We start from the raw sequence: 15,088 nt of genomic DNA on the forward strand, positions 1-15,088 counted from the left end.
ACGTTTTGGTACCTGATGATGACAAAACCTTGTCGAAACGTTGTACATTTGCTGTTATGTTAAACTTATATTAAAGTTTTTCTTCATTACCCACTCAAGCCGTCTCCAGCCATTATTAACTTATTGTTTAATAGCTATCCATCCAGTAACACTTAATTTCTGTTTTGTTTGTATGTATTTGCATATTTGAAACTAATCATTTAATCAAAACCCAGCTAGTATGCAACCAATTACCACACCATGTAGTGTCTTCTTAATATAAATTAAATTTCTAAAATTAATCTTAAAAGCACATGTACTTCCAGTAAGAATGCATTATAAAAACACTGTGAATACCTTATATGTTTATACTAATTTGATGATATTACCAATGAATATGAAAAGTTTGACTGCATCACATAAAAGGAACATTAAAAATAGTAAAAATGAGTACAAGTTAATTCAATCATGAAAAACATGCAGAGACATTGAAAAGGATGTCCTGGAATTTCAAAAATAATGAATTTATTCTGTATAGTATTTTATTTTGAAGTTAATTCTTGAGATTTTCAGTTTTATTTTATAAATGTGTCCAATGCATCTTGCACTAATGGAGTAAAAGAAAGTAAATTAATGAACGTGTATGTTTGTAAATAGTACATTGACAAAAATGAACAAAAGTGGTGCATTATTAAAAAAACAACATAAAACCTGGCTTAATTCTTTACTTTACTAAATTGTTGTTGGAGCAGTACTCTCCCTAATCATATTTAATTCAAGTGATTTCAACTCAGTATTGACTATCATATTATAGAGTTCTGTTTCATATGATTTGTTAGTATTGTATTTTAAAAATTATGCATTTTTATTGGAATTGAATACAGAAACTGTAAGATTTATGTATATTAAACTTTACCTGTAGACATCAAGAACAATATATATATATGTGTTTTAATTGAGATAATGATATCATTAGTTTTATGTTGAAATATACGACAAATAGACTTTTAAATATAATAACATATTTATTTCATACATGTGTATATAGGTATGTGTCATTTATCAGCTGATTTCTTATCTTTACAACCTAAGCATTTGTAGAATGATTATTTTTGGGTTTATAAATACTTGTAATATGTAAATATTTTAACAAGTAAAACATATGTGTGCTATCTAACATGTTATTCAAACGATAAGAGATGTATAAAACAATTTCACTCTTTCTAATGTGTTATTAATGAAAAATGGGATGTACAAAACAATTTTACTGTCTAATATGATATCAAAGCAAAAGAGGATGTACAAAACAATTTCACTACCTACTCTTTGCTTTGGCTTATTGCTTATTATTATAATTTTATTACAAAAGTTGTTTTGCATTGTTTGCTTAATATATGTATTTAGGACTAACTTAAATCTGCTAAGCTGGCCAAACCTCATGAGATATATTTGAGGTTACAGCCAAAAATATCCTTAACAGGAATGGTACCCACTTGATGAAACAATGCATTCTAATCTTTTTAAGTATAAACATATAGTTAATTAGTTATTCTGATTGCCAGATTGACTTTTAGTTTCAGTCTAAGTGTATAACTTGCTGTGATTAGAAGTTGATATTGATATGCTACCCAAGCAAGAAGGGATGTATAAAACAATCTCAATTTATCATTTATGGTATCCATGGAAGAAGGGATGTATAAAACAATTTCAATTTATCTATTATGGTATCCATGGAAGAAGGGATGTATAAAACAATTTCAATTTATCTATTATGGTATCCATGGAAGAAGGGATGTATAAAACAATTTCAATTTATCTAATGTGGTATCCATGGAAGAAGGGATGTATAAAACAATCTCAATTTATCATTTATGGTATCCAAGGGAGAAAGGATGTATAGAACAATTTTGTAAAGTTAGTGTAAACATTTAGTGCTCTTTAAGATTTGAAAAATATGTTTTATAAATTAATGTAAATTATTTTGGTGTCTTTCAACATCAAAAGTTTTAATCTTTGAGTTTAGATATCTGTATGTAATGGGGAATAGGTGTGAAAATGTATCTTGTTTTATCCTTCCATCAAAATATGGACTGTTTTATACAAAATATATCAAACAAAATGACACTTATCAGTAATGTAATGACATTTCCATTTCTCTCCTAGTGACACAAAAGACAAGTTTTTAAGGGGTTTAAACAACTTACTTTTATTTTTTGTGGTTATATGAACTTAGGAAATAATATGTTTGTATTAAACAGTGGTTAGAATTTGACACTATATTATACATGTTGATTTTTATTTAAAACTCTGCACATATAAATAAACAAACATAAATAATACATGCAGTAAAACATTTGTAAGTGTTGTTTAATACTTAATCTCTTAGCCATTGTTTCATCCTTTTCATTTACCTTTTTTTAAGTTTTATCGTAAGTAAATATTTGTATTTCTAAAAGTAATAGTGTTTGTAGAAGTATTGGAATTTCACTGCAAAAGTTTGTGTGTGCATGCACTAATAACATAATTTCATTGTTTACTAAACTCTTAATTTTTGTGAAAAAGTTCAAATAATGTTTGAACACAGATGTAAGTAATACTTTACAAAAAGTGTTTTTCTTCCTTGTTTGTGGCTTCATATGTGAATTGTTTTTTTAATTTAAAGTAATGAGTTAGTGTATTCTAAGCTTGAAGAAAGTATAGAACCGTAGACTTAACATTCTAAGTTAATAGAACTAATTCTTTGCTCATGTGCACTCTAAGCAGTCAGTATCTGTTTATCTATTAATCTGTGTTTGTGTGTCTGGTGTCACAAATTGTTGAGAGCAACTGACTGAAACAATTTCAGTAAAGTTTGGTAAAGAAACTCTTGTTGAACCCCATAAATAATGTAAATGGATAAGGAATCAGACAAATCACTTTAATTTAACAGCCATTTCAATTTTACTGCCTTAATGCAGTGAACGAGGGTTTAGTGTTTAATGGAGCACATAGCACTGGTGTCTTTATGTCAACGATTAATTGATGTGCTATTTTTCAAAATAGTGGAACAGGCAACCATTATATAGCATTACATTTCATGTCCTGCATTGCGAGTACCTTTTACTAGTTTTCCATGATTATGCTCAGTTTAATACCTGGTGATGTGTATCTTTTTTGTGGCATATCATTACAACCTTAGAATTTTCCTTTTGATAATTATGTATGTGATATTTAAAAAACTTCAGTTATCAAGGATAGTAGTAAAATGTGTTTGTTCAACACTTCAATGCAAGTGTGAAATTTAGTAGTTGTGAAAACTTGTTTTAAATTAAACATAAGTATTTATAGTTGTGAATTTTAGTTTTAATTTGTATAGACTGTTTCTTGTTGACCGATCTTATACATATGTAATTATTTACATTCCAGAATTTTTATAAGTATAGTTTTAGGCTTTATCATTATTTACCTAATATAACTGAACATTTCTAATATGCTGATTCTCAATGCACTGTTTAGGTTTTGTTTTTTATAATCACCAATTATTTTTTTAATGATATTACAGTGGAGCAGTGAATAAATGTTAAAATATTGTAATGCATAATAATAAGATGAAGAATGCAATAGTTTTATAGTTTAGGGATAAAATACTTGGTAATTAAAATCTTGCTCTAATATGTTTTAAATGACAGGATAGTGACAAGTCATGAATGTAAAGTTTTTGTATAGCATAAGCTCTTCTGTTGTAATATTAATGTTTTTGGCAAAGCTCTTTGTATTTTAACATCATGTAGCTTTGTACAACTTTTGACATATGTATGTATTTTTTACTTGTTTTGATCACCCTTTCAATTTATTTGTGATCGATCATCCTGCTTTAGTCGTTTAAAAACGGCATTCCTTCTTTATATCAACCTGTCATGTAGCTCTATCCTCATATCTACTTACTTCAGTTTCCTATCGGCCTGGAACTTTCACTCTTATGGGGTCCTCCTCTGCCTTCAGGCCCCTTGCTTCTTCTCATAGTGCACCATCTAATGGTAACCAGAGTCAACAGCCTGATGCAAGACCTGGTACTTGGTCTTCAGGTATAGGTATGGTGCATGCCTGCTACTTCTTTGATGACAGTCTTTTTTCTTTTAATATACAACTTAGATTGATGGTTAAAAATACTAATATACGTATATATATATATAAGAGAGAGAGAGAGAGAGAACCTTTATAATGCATATAAGTTAAATTTTCGATATCTATTTTAAGAGATGTGTTTTGTTTTGTATTATTTGACATCATAAAATATACATTTATTTATATAGTGCTTGGATTAAGCTGAAATACAAAACAGTCAGTTAATTATTTTGAAGTCTGAAGTAAAATGTTATTGCCTACATTTAGTATATAATTAGCAAAGACGCTTCAGAAAAATATTTTCAAATTTACAGTTACGAAATAATTACTTTATATTTATTCTGCAGAATAAATTTATGTAATGTATAATGTGCATAAAAGACTGCAACATGAAATAATACTAATGTTAGTTGTATAAACTCAGTTTGTGTTAACAGAAGAAAAACGTTTCTCTAAATGTTGAATAAAATGCCAGACAGTTGCGATTTCCATATACCCAATGATTCATAAGTTATTATTATTTATTTTATGTACAATGTACAAAAGAAGTAATTACAGTATTGTTATTATTAGTGCTCACTCAGTAAATCATTCCATATTTAATACCATTCAAGTAAGTGAATAATGTAAAAGATATGATGCTTTTACTTATAGTGATAAAATGCTGAGAGACAGATTGATAACATGGACAAGGATTGTTGGGAACAAATAGGCATTGATGGTTAGATAGGCAAATTACAACTATAGTCAGTAAAGACAAAACAATTTATAATTCCAAAATATTACAAACTGCTCAAAAAATACACGGACAGCATTCCTTTAGTGATTCATAAATTTGATAACATAGTTATACCATTTGTAGTCAGAAACACACTTTGGTAAGAGTCAAGCTTTTATCAAAAGCAACTAGAAGACACAGATGTAATAACAATTGCTCCACCCATATAAATAAGCTTAGTATTTCAACATAATTTGAGCTATAGTGGTTGAGTAAGTTGTATTAAAACAATTTTGAAGCCTCACCAAAACATTAAAGTCTCTACGTCCAGTTATGCTCTATCTGATGACCGTACATCTTAACAATAGCTCCACAGCATAGTTTCCATTGTGAAAGGCTCGGTTTTAAGACAGTCATAACCAAAGCTTTCAATAAACCATCTAGTGTGCAAGAACGATGGTTTCCCAATTGCCATTTCAACAATTCTATCATACAAAAATCTATAAGCACTACATCTGGCAACTTGACCTTTATGTCTTTGTGTGGAATAGCATGAATACACATTTCATTCTTCAGCTGCTTAAGGTATACATCAGTTGAACGAATATGACTTATATTGCTTTCCCAATCAGAAAATCCTTTTTGATTATGTTGCGTACTGTTGCCTGGGGCTTGTGTACGGCTTCTGCCACATACCTTTCTCACTTGTTTCAAAACGCCGTAATTTGTTTACCACGGATTGAATACGACATATTGTAGGTCTCTTTCCTCATGGTTCTGGTGTCTTAAGTTCAACTGTATTCCTTTGCTTTCCAATGTCATTAAGTACAATGGGATATTATGTCTTGGAAATTCCAAATCCACTTATCTTAACATATCGTAATATCTGAATGTATAACTATTTTGTAAAGGGTTACTGTTACATACCTATCCCCAAAAACGGTCAGTTTTCTGCGGCATCATACAAACAATGTCAAAATGTAGTTATGATACGTCCCATTCCACCGTGACTTTATATTGGTAATGGATGTCATGTGACTTGCTGATTTGGATATTAAAAATGGTTTTAAAATAACTTATTCAACCTTGTATATGATAGTCACGTCTGCAAGATACTGCTCTGAACTAAGCCCCACGTTTTTTCTGTCTTCTTACTATGTGAAAACACGTTCATTGTATACTTGAGAACAACTTATACTTCTGAAAACGATGTATTATAATAAGTTTGAAATGGTTTTTGCAGACATGATTTTTATTGTAAATACTTGTAAACAATTTTAGCAAAATAGCCTCCAGGTGACTCAGCGGTAAGCTAAAAGTTTATAATACTAAAAATGCACATTGCAGATAGCCCATTGCGTTTGATTGTTTGTTTGTTGAATTTCTTGGAGAGCTACTCCAGGGTTATCCGCACCAGACGTCCGTAATTTAGAAATGGTAATAGATTAGAGAGAAGACAACTAGTCAACACCACCCACCTCCAACTATTGAGCTAATACCAGTGAAAAGTGGAATTGGCCAAATATTATAACGACCCCACGGCTGAAAGGATGAGCGTGTTCGATGATGAGATTAGAACCCGCCGATTACTCTTGAATACAACCAAACAAAAAGTAGAAGAAAAATTACCACTCCATTAAACATTGAATACTTTGAGTGAATCTTAGACATTTCAGTATGACGTTAAACTTTTTTGCACTGTCCCTCAGTTGGCTTGGCAGTAAGCATAAGAACTTCTAAACCTGAACTCTAACCCATTGTTCAGCTTCACGCTTGAAACTAAACAAACAAACAAATGATCAGTTATGCTATAACTGTTAGAGGCGTTTAGGAGGCATTATTTTAATGTGACGTTACAAAAATAATAGTTTAATCTCACTTACTTAGAAGTTCATCTGTAACGTAGTTTCCAAACATTTGTGAACTAGGTTATGAAAGAAAAAATAAATTTTAGTAATAATTTTATGTTTGACAAAATTTTACGTTAAGAAAATTTGCAAAAAGAATGAAATAAAAGGATTATAAGACATAAAAGTAACGATTTGTGTAGATTCTTATTATTTGTTTTTTATTTAAAGTCTTTTATATGAACAATTTAAAAGATTTTTTAGGCCTGAAAAAATAAACCGCGGAAATGATCAAATTTATTTGAAGTTAAACACAAAGTGTCATCTGTGCTCTGCCCACCGCAGGTATCGAAACCTGGTTTCTAGCGTTGTAAATCCGCAGACAGGGTGATCAAGTAGTCCTGTCAAATTGACCATATCCCTGACCTGAAATTTTCCTTTTTTTTTTTTTTTTGTCGAGAAAACGATATTAGCGTAACCTTTTAAGGATGATGCCACCTATCTGTATCAATAATTTTAATACTGTAATCGAAAAGTAGGATTTGACCTTTACTATTACAGAACACTAACGGCCGTAAAATATAGTGCGAAAATGTGCGACATCGGGACGTAAACCAGGGATCCTCTTATATACAGTCTGACACTCTTACCTCTTATCAGGATGCCGAACATCGTTATTCGAAAGTTTAGTTCAGCTTTTTTGAATTATTTTCTCAGCGAATGCGGTTTTTAAGTTAAGATTCCGAAATATGCGTAAATAAACAGTATGTTGCCTATTTGTTCATAAGCCACAAACATATTTTTAAACATCCTTTATTAAACTGTGTCCATTGTGGAATCGAATCTCGGATTTTAGCATTGTAAGTCGTTACTGTCCGCAGACTTACTCAGGACCGGACTAAGGTTTCGTGGGGCCCTAGGCCCAGGTAATAACTGGGAATAATAATAATGATAATAATAATAACAACTCACTTTTGCCTCTATTCTGCTAGTTTTATGAAGCATAATTTTTTTTACTTAGGTGGCCGGTGGGGCCCTAGGTTCAGGCTTAGGTGGCCTATGCGTTAATCCGGTACTGGACTTACCTGTCCGACCAAAGAACTAAACGGTTTGTTTCAAAATTCTCGTCCAATACTACACATAGGGCTATCTGCACATAGCAGTCCTTAATTTTGAACTAACAGACTAGAGGGAAGGCAGCTAGTCAACAATACCCACCGCTGAATATGCCTACTCGTGACTGACAGAATAATTGAATTTGACTATTACACTTGTAGCTCATCTACTACTTCAAAGTGCGGGTATCGAAACAGGAATCCCGGGTACACTTTCCGGGCACATTAGCCAAATTTATGCATATAAATGGAGGATATACATACGTGGCTATCTTTGATAATGAACTATTCAGGCTGAAATTTAGAAAATAACTGCTTTAAGTCAAGTCCAAGTAAAATCCATTAAAATTAGTAACAAAATCTGAAACATAAAAATACAAAAATCTATATAATTTTCTATCTTGTTTAAATGTATTAAATATTCTGATAATTGTATTCAGCATTTGGTATCAGGAACAAACGACACAATTACGCTTTAAAATCTCTCGTGTTTGAGAACTATTTTTCATGCTCAGTGAAAAAATTATCATTACCACTCTTGATCCCCCCTCTCCGGCTTTACAATGCTAAAATCCGGGTTTCGATTTCCTGTGGTAGAAGAGCACAGACATCCCCAAAATTCCCCTTCCCCAGTGGGTTAACGTTAAATTTCCAGCCATATAACGCAAAATCTGGGGTTTGATACCCTGCGGTGGACAGAGTGCAGATGTTCCATTTTGTAGTCTTGTGCTAAAATAAGCAAACAACAACTTAAATAAAATGAAAAGTCATGGTGAAACCTTGGCTGTTTTATTTTTTTCTCTTATTGATAGTATCAAGATGTTTTTGGTAGACTTATAGTGATTCAAGCGGAGAAAGTATAAGTTCGTATAATTAACGTTTATATTTCTTGTGTAGTGTATTAAGAGTTATAAAGAACAATTATACCAGTACCAACTATTTCTTCAACAATTAATTTTAGTTTCTTGGGAAAGCTTTTTTCTTCTTTCCCATAAATAATTAATAACACAATATTTGTATTTGTATGTTGTATATAACTTCGTTGTGAATTTTTTTTTTTTTTTTCAAATGTAATTTTAAGAAACCATCAGTGATTTGAAATTGTAGCTAAGTTCCAGTGGATACATATAAGAATCTTGGATAATAAGTTGTAAATAGTATGGACCAGACATGATAGTTAGATTACTAAGGCTGTTCTATACTCGGTATAATGTAGCAAACGTTTATTAGTGCAGAAGATTGCTTATTGAAAGATTTAAAAATAATTTGTTAAATTTCTCGCGAAGCTACTCGAGGTCTACCTGTGCAAACCGAGTCTACAAACAGAGTTTCCCAAGAGTTAGAGGTAGTGGCTGTTGTTGACTATCTGCCTTCCCTTTTTCCAGTTCATGATTAGGAAGGACTATACGCTGATAGTCCTTATATTGTTATCAGCGAAATTCTGAAACAAACAAAACTAATGCACTGGTAAAAAATAAAATACATTAGACATAAATGATTAGTGTAAAACTAAAGTTACTAAAAATATTGTGATTAAAATATAAACCTTATGATATCGTCTTATGATGCAACCATTTCCTTTCAAAAACTACAAACCTCATTTTCCTTACTGCTAAAAAGATTCAGTGGACGCCCCTAACTTTTTGATCACATAAGATTTTGTTAGAAGGATGCAACCGTTCGTTTTATGTATTTTTTCGTATTAAAGTTTATATTTAGAAAACCCTCAGTATTCTAAGTGCTGCATCCTTATAGTTTGCTCTGACGTTAAAAATGAAACCCGTTTCGAGATTAATTTATGAAGAGTAATAAAGAAAATATAGATTTGTCCTTTAGCTTCCGAGCCCTGGGAAGAGAGTTTCTGTAGAATGAAACATCTGAACGAAAACGCGAGCAGAAAAATCGATATTAAACACTGGGATGAAAATTTCGATCAAAATTACGAGTTTACATGCATGTATAGAATAGGAAGTGTTATTGGAAATGTACTAGTAGCTTAGTTTTTGTGTAAGCGTCAAACAGTTATTAGCAAAATCCATTTCTTTTTCTTTTCTTTTTTTTCTTTTTTTTTTTTTTGATGAGACAAAACATGCCAAACATTATGTGTATATATTCATATAAATATTTTGAAAAGGATAAATCTAACTTTTATCTGATTATTCTCACTTTAAAATACAAATGTCAGAATCTTTGTTTTGTTACATGAGAGGTGTAACACCTATATCATCAGTAACCCGATTCAAAACTTGTCAGTATTTATTGTTTCATTATTTTTTAGAATAATTATGCCTTAAAGTTCTAGTGAGAAATCCATATACGAAACGAGAAAAATGACGAATGGCAAACAATTACATTATCACTTAAAAAAGCCACCCTACTCAGTGCGTCAGCGGTATTTTACAACGCTAAAATTCGAATTTCGGACAAAGCACAGATAGCCCATCAAACTGAATAAAATAAAATAATAATTCCGGTCATTTGTCAGCATGTGTTATATGTTAATCATATGCAGTTACTGATGCAGTTCATAATTTATTTTTTTATTCGACAGTTATGAAGATGTGACAACTCTGGTTATTATTTTCACACAAAAACAGCAAAGTAAATAATGCAAGTTAAATATTGAAAATAAGATATTTGTGACATATGACTACACGGTTTATATATTGAACCGAATTTTCTTAATTAGTGCAATGCTGGAATTTAGTTTTTTTTCTTCCTAGATACGATGTGCGGCAGAAATTTGCACAAAACTGAAGTCTGATGTTTTTTGCTATAATACACAAATAATTATAATCATCATTTTGTAATAAATTACAGACGCAGAACTAGACGGAACCACCATTTGTTTTTGTTTCCTCCATGAAAAATGTATAAAATGTTTTTAAACACTATGGCCTATTTACCTTCTGCTCACCGCAGGTATCGGAACCTAAATTTTAGCACTCAGTCTTACAAAATAGAAAACGTAAAAGATCAGTATGAATATAGAGTAAGTTTTAATTTCCGATTTTTATAGCCACATTATAAAAATAAAAAGCTAATTTTCTTTTTATGTTCTTTTCGTTTTATTGATAAGCTGATCCCCGTAACATATATTACGAATTCATAACGAATCAAGTGTTTATGAACGACATATGCTTGTTGGGCAGTAACTTGTGGGAGACAGAAGATAGATTGAAATACTACTTGTTACACGCTTTTGATTTCAAATCGCGATGGACAAATTAATAGGAATGTGAAATAATAAAAAAGCAGCATCTGCAGTTAACTTGTGTTTTTATAACGAAATAGCCGTTTATAAAGACCCTGTTCAAGTGCGGTTTAACAAACCGTATGTAGATCTGTTCCAATTTTCATGGAAATAGAAATTCGTTTCGAGTAAAACATTGCTTGCATTTTGACAGAATAGTAAACATCTTTATGCGTTTAAATTGTGGTACTTTCGAAATCTATTTCATTCAGTTTTTCTTTGATAGACACTCATTTGTTAATTTAGTATATCTAAAGAACTAATTAAGTTTTTCAATACCGGAAAGATATATTTTTGATTAATAACAACCTATGTAAAAACATAATATTATAAAGTATGTATTAATTTTTTATTCTTTGAGACAAAAAATTAAATATGGAATTATTAGTTTATGCCGACTTAGGATGGGGGTTATGTATCTTTAAGGATAGTAAAATATGTTAGAAATTAATGTGTTGTTATAGGCTATATATTATTTACATTTTAATGTTTTATTTGGTAGAAGGAGGGTTTTCCCATGATGGAATAATTATGTGAAGTGTAGAAGTTTCACGAAAATTTAGGCTTATTTGGAATCTCGAACGTTCATTAAATAGAGCACAAAATAAAAACGTCAGACTGGGTTATAATTGATTAATCCACTCGGTGTTTTGTTAAGGAGTTTTAATAAGTCAGACAATGAGATTTAGTGAGTGTTCTTCAGTGATCGAGTTAGTAAGTCAGTCACCATGTTTGTTATTGATTGCTAGGAAATTTTATGTGACTTGAGCTTTATTTGTGAGTTAGGCATACATTAGTTTCAGAACTTCTGTTGAAAAGTTGTTTTTGAAGTTCGACCTACCGGTGAAAATGGCCTGTGGACTGTACTTCACATGATTTCTACCAAACTGAAAAGAACTCGCTCAATAAATCAACAAAAGTAACACGTTGCACTCTGGTAATGGTATCACAAGTGAGCTTATTTTGGTGAAAATAAAATAGAACTTTGACCAAACTTCAAGATGACAATCCAAGCACGAAAAGTGATCGAAAACTTGCTAGAAATAATGAAACTGTGAAAAAAAAAAGAAACGGAAAGAGACAGGACATTTAAAAAAAAAAGATCAAGAAGAAAGAGATAAAAGATTAAAAGAAGGCCAAGAAGTAAGAGCTTCGAATATAGAAGAAGGGTTAAAAGAAAGAGACAAAATAATTAAAGAAAAATTAAGAACAAAAAGGAATGTGAATGAAAAAAGAAGAGGGAATCCTCAATAGCAGCGGCACTTGAAATTCTTTGAGGCAGGATTAGAATAAATTAATCTATGAGACCTTGAGTATGTTCAAATACACCAATCAAAAGTGTTTGACTTGCCCAGTCCAAAACTGTAATTAGATCTCAAATTGGTCAATGGATGAGGAGCTATGAGCTAAAAGTTTGTACTTGAAAAACAAACAACAACAAAAACTCGGAGCCATTCAATGAACGGCTACGCTGCCGCTAAAAATTGTCAAACCTATTGGAGATATACAGAGGGTTTAGAAAAACAAAATGGAAGATGTACAAAGACATCTATGAAGTGCAGAAGGATTATAACAGTAAGTACAATGATGTAGAAGAGAATATAATGACAAAATAAAACATATGAAAACAGATTGGTAAAACTAATGAACAAACTAGTTATGCCTATTTGTGCATCTGCCCAGTAATTCCAGTGTAAAACATCATTTACTATAAAATATAGAACAGGAGAAACTATGATATATGGACTACACCTGTTACCACTACTACTGTGCCATAGGTAAACAGGTGAAACACTGAACAATCAGCTATTCATCTTGCTGCCAATTTAAAAGTCCAGCTTTAATGATATTAAACAACCTTCTAACTGAAAACCGTAACAAATATCAAGCATTGGCAGTTGCCTTATCGAATAGTTTTGGATTAACACATCAGAATGAAGTTTTCTGAGCCAAGTTTAGGTGTAGAATGCTGCAAAAAGAAGAGATCTTTGTTAAATTTGTGGAAGACTTGGAAAGACTTGCCCAGTTATCTTACCTTGATACTCCATGTGAAATGATCAATTTGTTAGAATGTAATAAATTCATAGATGCCATAAGAAACAAGAATAAAACAAATTTGGTGTACCTCTTAAAGTGAGCTCTCCAGTTTGTGATGGAATGTGAAACCATGTAAGATGCAGATACTCAACTAAAGACATCATCATTTAAAAATTTTAACAGGTTCATTAGATCAAATGGTACTGAAACAACAACTCTTCTTGAAATTAGTCTTGGAGAACTGAGAGAATTGACAGTTGGTTACTCAAAATGGAAGAAGTAAACTGTGTGAAAGAAGGTGTTTCAGTTGCAACTTAAAAGGATATATTATTAGAAACTGCTCCCAAGGTATAACAGTAAATGGGAACTGTATGGAAAAATCTGAATATTACATGTAAACCTGTGAGGAATCGATCATGGGTAATGAACCAAGGAAACAAAATATTGAGAATTAGAATATTCTACCTGCCTCAATTGAAATAAGGAGTGTATTATCTAAATTTTAAAAAAAGCAGCCCATGAATCAACAAATTTATTTATGGGAAACCTTGCAGTATTTTAATTTATTCTAGTTCTAGAACTACAGTTGTTCAACCAAAAATGTTGAGGGGGGGGGACCAAAAGAAAATCTAACTTAATCATTGTGAATATTCTGTGTATACTATATCCCACAGATTTGTTAGCATTTTTAGACACAACATTGCAGTTCACTGGCTCTTAATTTTTACTACCCTAAGGAAAAAGTAAAACTGTTACACCCTCTCTGCACTAGTTTACATCAGAGAAGATACAATTGTGGGGTGCAGTACTACAAACTGTTAAATACTGCAAAACATGATCAAAGCCACATTCGTTATTTTATTTTTTCCTGAACAGTTAAGCTATATTCATTCAAAATACAAGATTCGATTTACCAATCTCATGAACACATTTATATTGTGTTAGATATAGAGATATAGAAGTTATAAGTAACCACACAAAGTAACAATATTATAGCAATAATTCATATAGACAAAGCAGAAACACTGAAATCAATAAGAGAGTGGTATTTTGGATTGAAAAATGAATCATTATCCTAAATGTCATTATTTTATGACCCATATAAGATGAAGGTTACGTAAGGTGATCAATATATTGTTATACATTATTTTTTACTTTCACTCGTAAATTTTTGGGATTTCTTGTCTGTAAATCTGAACACTTTACACATCATATTAACATATTGATGTATAACATTTTACTTTGCTAATAGTTGGTGAAGAGGATATATCTATATTCTTATGCAATTATATGCTGCTGCTTTTTATTTCTCACAAACATTAACTTAGATTTCAATAAGCTGGAAAAACCATTATCTGGTTAGGAATCCCAGATGTTTATTTTAGATATGAACTCCTATGCTCTATGAACACTAACCCAATTTACAATTGCTCTATTTTTCAATAATTTATGTTTGTAAGGAATTTGTGTATTTCAATTTAAAACTTTTTAAAGAATTTTGAAATGGTGAAATCATGTTTTTATGTGTTTAATTTGTACCTGGAAAACATTTCTTTGTTCAGTTTCATTGTGGTATCATATACAAAGTAGAAAACCCATATATAAATTGAAATATTACTGAATAAATTCAGTAAACTGAATTATAAAGCTAACAAACATAAGCACAACTTCGATGATGAGGAACCCACTTTGAGACTAATAATAGCTGGAGACGGCTTGAATGGATAATGAAGAAAAACTTTAATATAAGTTTAACATAACAGCAAATGTACAACGTTTCAACAAGGTTTTGTCATCATCAGGTACAAGTAATTTACACTGACATGGATATATATATATATATATACAGTATTTAACAAAGAAGGCACATCTAGGCACCCCGGGGTGTTGGTTTAGAGTAGGGTTGTTTTGTTCAATTAAGATGGATTCCTTGATTTTTCATTTGTTTGTGTTGGGTTCTTTGTTTAAAATGACTGTGTTTTTAATAGATATACTATGGTTTTGAGTTGCAATGGTGAAAACGTGGGACAGTTTT

General features: G+C 31.1%; 1 protein-coding gene across 1 annotated transcript in view; it reads left to right on the plus strand.

The window, feature by feature from the left end:
- The window catches only part of LOC106460013 (bromodomain adjacent to zinc finger domain protein 2B-like), a 170,426-nt gene that overhangs the window by 43,230 nt on the left and 112,108 nt on the right, over positions 1 to 15,088 (plus strand). The window contains exon 4 of the mRNA XM_022386600.1: positions 3,909 to 4,049. Within this exon, the coding sequence (XP_022242308.1) occupies positions 3,909 to 4,049 (141 nt within the window). The remainder of the gene's footprint in view (positions 1 to 3,908; positions 4,050 to 15,088) is intronic.

Source organism: Limulus polyphemus, unplaced genomic scaffold, assembly GCF_000517525.1.
Source record: "Limulus polyphemus unplaced genomic scaffold, Limulus_polyphemus-2.1.2 Scaffold693, whole genome shotgun sequence".
NCBI classification, from domain to species: domain Eukaryota; kingdom Metazoa; phylum Arthropoda; class Merostomata; order Xiphosura; family Limulidae; genus Limulus; species Limulus polyphemus.